General features: G+C 38.4%; 1 protein-coding gene across 3 annotated transcripts in view; it reads left to right on the forward strand.

The window, feature by feature from the left end:
* The window catches only part of LOC133621249 (uncharacterized), a 29,119-nt gene extending 25,058 nt beyond the window's left edge, over positions 1-4,061 (forward strand). For all 3 annotated transcript variants that reach the window (XM_061983254.1, XM_061983252.1, XM_061983253.1), the window contains 2 exons: positions 3,263-3,481; positions 3,557-4,061. In XM_061983254.1, coding sequence (XP_061839238.1) covers positions 3,263-3,481; positions 3,557-3,945 — 608 coding nt within the window. In that variant the 3' untranslated portion in view covers positions 3,946-4,061. The remainder of the gene's footprint in view (positions 1-3,262; positions 3,482-3,556) is intronic.
* The last annotated feature ends 1,395 nt before the right edge of the window (positions 4,062-5,456 follow it).

Genomic DNA, 5,456 nt, shown 5'->3' on the forward strand with positions numbered 1-5,456 from the left:
GTCTCGCAACTTCGGTAAACAGCCGCCATCTTTTTTCCCGGTAGAACAGGAAGCGCTTCTTCTTCTACGCAAGCAACCGCCAAGGTAAGCACCCGCCCCCATAGAACAGGAAGCGCTTCTTCTTCTACTGTAAGCAACCACCCGCCCGCGTAGAAGAAGAAAAAGCGTGCGGATATTACCGTACGTTTCATTTCCTTTGTGTGTTTACATCTGTAAAGACCACAAAATGGCTCCTACTAAGCGACAGGTATCCGGTTCATGAAAAGACGCAATCTCTCCATCCGCACACGGATTACTATTTCACAGCAACTGATATTCCTGTGAACCGCACTGTGGATACAACGGGAGCACGTACGGTGAATATTCGCACCACAGGGAATGAGAAGTCATCCTTCACTGTGGTTCTAGCTTGCCATGCTAATGGCCAGAAACGTCCACCCATGGTGATATTCAAAAGGAAGACCTTGCCAAAAGAGACCTTTCCAGCCGGCGTCATCATAAAAGCTAACTCGAAGGGATGGATGAAGAAAAGATGAGCGAGTGGTTAAGGTAAGTTTAAGTTTACGCGAAGAGGCCGGGTGGCTTTTTTCAGCAGCTCCGTCCATGTTGATATACGACTCCATGCGCGCCCACATCACGCTGGTTTTAATATATTATTAAAGTTTGACTGACCTATCTGACTGTTTTTTTGACATTCCTTTAGCGCAGTTAGATGCGGCTTACAACACGGGGCGGCTTATAGGTGGACAAAGTTTTGAAATATGCCGTTCATTGAAGGCGCGGCTTATAACCCAGGGCGCCTTATGGTGCGGAAAATACGGTAACACTTAAATTCGGATATATGTAAATATCTGCCTCCGGCAATACCAAAGACTATAAAAATGGAAGCCATCACCTCCCTGCTTTGCACTCAGCATTAAGGGTTGGAATTGGGGGTTAAATCACCAAAAATTATTCCCAGGCGCGGCCACCGCTGCTGCTCACTGCTCCCCGCACTTCCCAGGGGGTGATCACTGTAAAAAAAAAAATCCTATTTTTATGGTTAATTTACTCTAAATTTCTACTTTATTTTTTCTATTTTTTAAAATAGTTTATAAAACTGTAGAATTGAAGACATTATCTGTAAATAAACAATCCGCCTGTTATTTTAAGTAATATGCCAGTAATGACAAACTATGTATATTTCTTTTTTTTTTTTTACAGAAATATACCAAATTAATTATACATAGCATTTTCTGTTTAAATTACTTTCAAATTCATGTAAAATGACAGTAATTATATTTCATTAAATATGTAGCTTGTGTCAAGACTTGGACTATGGCGTGGTTTGTTCTCCCGTGGTGCAAATGAACATTTGGACCAGACATGGCGTGAAGGTGAAGACATATTTAATTTTACTATAACAAAAAGAACAAACTAAAGGCGCACACAAGGCGGAAGTACAAACTTGACAAATGAAACCAATACTTGCACGATGGCAAAAAACTAAGGACATGAACAACAGTCGCTAACTGTGGCATGAATCGAAAAAACTTACTTGGACAGGGCATGAAGTACGCAGAGGTAAACAGAGTGTGACAGGGGTATGATGTCGTCAGGGAGACTTCCTGGCAACAATGGGTTTAAATAATAGTGACATGATTAAAGACAAGTGCGTGAGTCGTGAGGGCAGGTGAAAACTAATGGGTTGCTGTGGTGACAAGCAAGAGTGCACAATGAGTCCAAACGTGGAACAGGTGAAACTAATGGGTAACCATGGAAACAAGACAAGGGAGTGAAAAGCCAGAAACTAAAGAGTCCAATAACTAAACAAAACAAAACATGATTACACAGACATGACAGCTTGTTATATAAAAGTCTATGTCCATACTAACAATCTAAGTAGAATAAAGGTATTTTTCTGCAGAACTGTTTGCATCGTCACTTTATTAAAGGTGGTTGATCTTAATAATTTAGTAAAAATCTGTAAAATTACGATGTTTTTTATGAAAATTTCTGTAAATATGTTTTTGATCATTATTTGGTTTACAATGTTTTACTTTAATTTTATTTTTTTCGTTTGGCAGCCGTAGCTGACCGTTTTTTTTTTTACAGTGTGGTTCAAATGCAGAGATTAATTTCGCCACACCCAGTGTGTGTGTGTGTGTGACAATAATTGGTACTTTAACTTTTTAAATACTAGCATGGTTATTTTTTTCTTCTTTCTTCCTTCTTTGCCCTTCAACTTCTTCTATATATTTTTGTGCCCTTTAGGGCATACTTGCCAACCTTGAGACCTCCGATTTCGGGAGGTGGGGGCGTGGTCGGGGGTGGGGCAGGGCGTGGTTGGGGGCGTGGTTAAGAGGGGAGGAGTATATTGACAACTAGAATTCACCAAGTCAAGAATTTCATATATATATATATATATATATATATATATATATATATATATATATATATATATATACACATATATATATATATATATATATATATATATATATATATATATCCTGAAAATATGCAAACAAAACTGTGTTTAGATAATTGATACTTCAAACTTGCATAAATAAATCTTAAGGAATATAACATAACTTGGCTTCTGAGAGCTTCAAAATGTAATGAATAAAATGCTAAAGTTGTTGATAAACAAGCAATTATTTTAATAATTAAATATGGTCATTTTAAATGAATTATTATGATAATTTAAAATCAATTATTTCAAATATGTTTATTTTAATGTATAATTCTATGGCTGGATGTAATAAGGAGTCAGAAAAAATACAAATAAAAATACAATAAATGTTGATGTTTTTAGCAAAATATAGTAAAATTTTATTAAGTTTTTTTTTTTTTTTTAATTAATAAATATATTTATTTTTAGGTAAGATAAACATAATAATACAATTTATCTCTAGTCTGGATGATTTATTTCTTGTCACCCTGTTGTTGGAGGGGGCGTGGCCTCCAGCTCCGGCTGAAAATCGGGAGATTTTCGGGAGAATATTTGTCCCGGGAGGTTTTCGGGAGAGGCGCTGAATTTCGGGAGTCTCCCGGAAAATTCGGGAGGGTTGGCAAGTATGCTTTAGGGTTGTCCCGATACCAATTTTTTGGTACCGGTACCAAAATGTATTTTGATACTTTTCTAAATAAAGGGGACCACAAAAATGGCTTTAAAAAAAATATTAGGGTACATTAAACATATTTATGTTTATTATTGCAGTTTTGTCCTTAGAATAAAATGTGGGTGACAGGTCTGTGTGATTTTGTCGCACTTTCCTAGAGCCACAGGCCACCAAGCAGACAGGCAGACTGGTAATGAGGCGGGTCTGCGTGCCAGACCTGGATCTGAGGTTTTCTGATTTGGCCGAGACCTTCAACGAGCTGCAAGGACGCTACGAGTCCATGATCGGACACATCGGAAACCTGCAGAAGAATTGCGGTTGCACTTTGAATGACGTGAACATTTCCCACTGCGTGGGGAAGATATGTGAAGAACACAGTGAGTGACTTATCGGAGAGGTCACATTGTGTTGAAGTGATGTCTCACTTGTCCTTTTTGTCGCCGGTTTTTAAGGGGACAAATACACCGTCTCCTTGACGATGAAGGGCTACGACTTTTACCTTTCTGCGGCGTCCCGAGGGGGAAATAACGAGCTCTCCGTGTGTCGTGCCGTGCGATTAGCTCAAGAGGAGGTGAAGTGCCTCTCCGAGAACACCAAGGCCGCCATATCCAAGGGTACGACTCTTCAGGAGCTGATTGGCTGGCTGCTCCGCAGCAAGGTACAGATGGCCGAGCAGGTGAAGAAGGTGGCGGGGACTTACCAGGAGCGAGGAAGACTCATTGAGAATCTGGAGGAGAACATGAAGGAAGTGAGTAGGGCGAAGGAGTTGTTGTTGAAATACAGACATGATGCTGGGGAGGTCCTCTCCCAGGCAGCTCACATTGCAGGCGCTCCATTGTAACTCCTCAAGCACTTATTAGTAAGGTACAAAAAATGCTTTTATTTACTTTAAATACGTCAAAAACATTGATTTGCAGGATTGCATCATGTTTGTTAAATAAATCATTTCCAACTCAAGTATTAATACATACAATACATTTAATTGTTGATCATTTTCCTGTTGTTTTTGCACTTCTTCGAGTCAACACTAGAGGGTAGTAGACCTCCATTGACAATGGAGTCAAGTAAAATGTATAATACTGTAATAATAAGGGTTATATTTGGTCCGTCTACCTTCCGTTCATTCTATTTCCAATTCTTAAACCATACTTGCCAACCTTGAGACCTCCGATTTCGGGAGGTGGGGGGTGGGGGCGTGGTCGGGGGCGTGGTTAAGAGGGGAGGAGTATATTGACAGCTAGAATTCACCAAGTTAAGTATTTCATACAAATATATATATATATATATATATATATATATATATATATATATATATATATAGATATCTACATCCTGAAAATATGCAAACAAAACTGTGTTTAGCTAATTGATACTTCAAACTTGCATAAATAAATATTAAGGAATATAACATAACTTGGCTTCTGAGAGTTTCAAAATGTAATGAATAAAATGCTAAAGTTGTTGATAAACAAGCAATTATTTTAATAATTAAATATGGTCATTTTAAATGAATTATTATGATAATTTAAAATCAATTATTTCAAATATGTTTATTTTGATGTATAATTCTATGGCTGGATGTAATAAGGAGTCACAAAAAAATACAAATAAAAATACAATTAATTTTGATGTTTTTAGCAAAATATAGTAAAAATGTATTTTTTTTATTTTTATTTTTTTTTAATAATTAATATATTTATTTTTAGGTCAAATAAACATACCGTATTTTCCGCACTATTAGCCGCACCTAAAAACCACAAATTTACTCAAAAGCTGACAGTGCGGCTTTTAACCCGGTGCGCTTTATATATGGATTAATATTACGATTCATTTTCATAAAGTTTCGATCTCGCAACTACGGTAAACAGCCGCCATCTTTTTTCCCGGTAGAACAGGAAGCGCTTCTTCTTCTACGCAAGCAACCGCCAAGGTAAGCACCCGCCCCCATAGAACAGGAAGCGCTTCTTCTTCTACTGTAAGCAACCACCCGCCCGCGTAGAAGAAGAAAAAGCGCGCGGATATTACCGTACGTTTCATTTCCTGTTTACATCTGTAAAGACCACAAAATGGCTCCTACTGAGCGACAGGGATCCGGTTCATGAAAAGACGCAATCTCTCCATCCGCACACGGATTACTATTTCACAGCAACTGATATTCCTGTGAACCGCACTGTGGATACAACGGGAGCACGTACGGTGAATATTCGCACCACAGGGAATGAGAAGTCATCCTTCACTGTGGTTCTAGCTTGCCATGCTAATGGCCAGAAACTTCCACCCATGGTGATATTCAAAAGGAAGACCTTGCCAAAAGAGACCTTTCCAGCCGGCGTCATCATAAAAGCTAACTCG

Source organism: Nerophis lumbriciformis, linkage group LG21 (genome assembly GCF_033978685.3).
Source record: "Nerophis lumbriciformis linkage group LG21, RoL_Nlum_v2.1, whole genome shotgun sequence".
NCBI lineage: Eukaryota > Metazoa > Chordata > Actinopteri > Syngnathiformes > Syngnathidae > Nerophis > Nerophis lumbriciformis.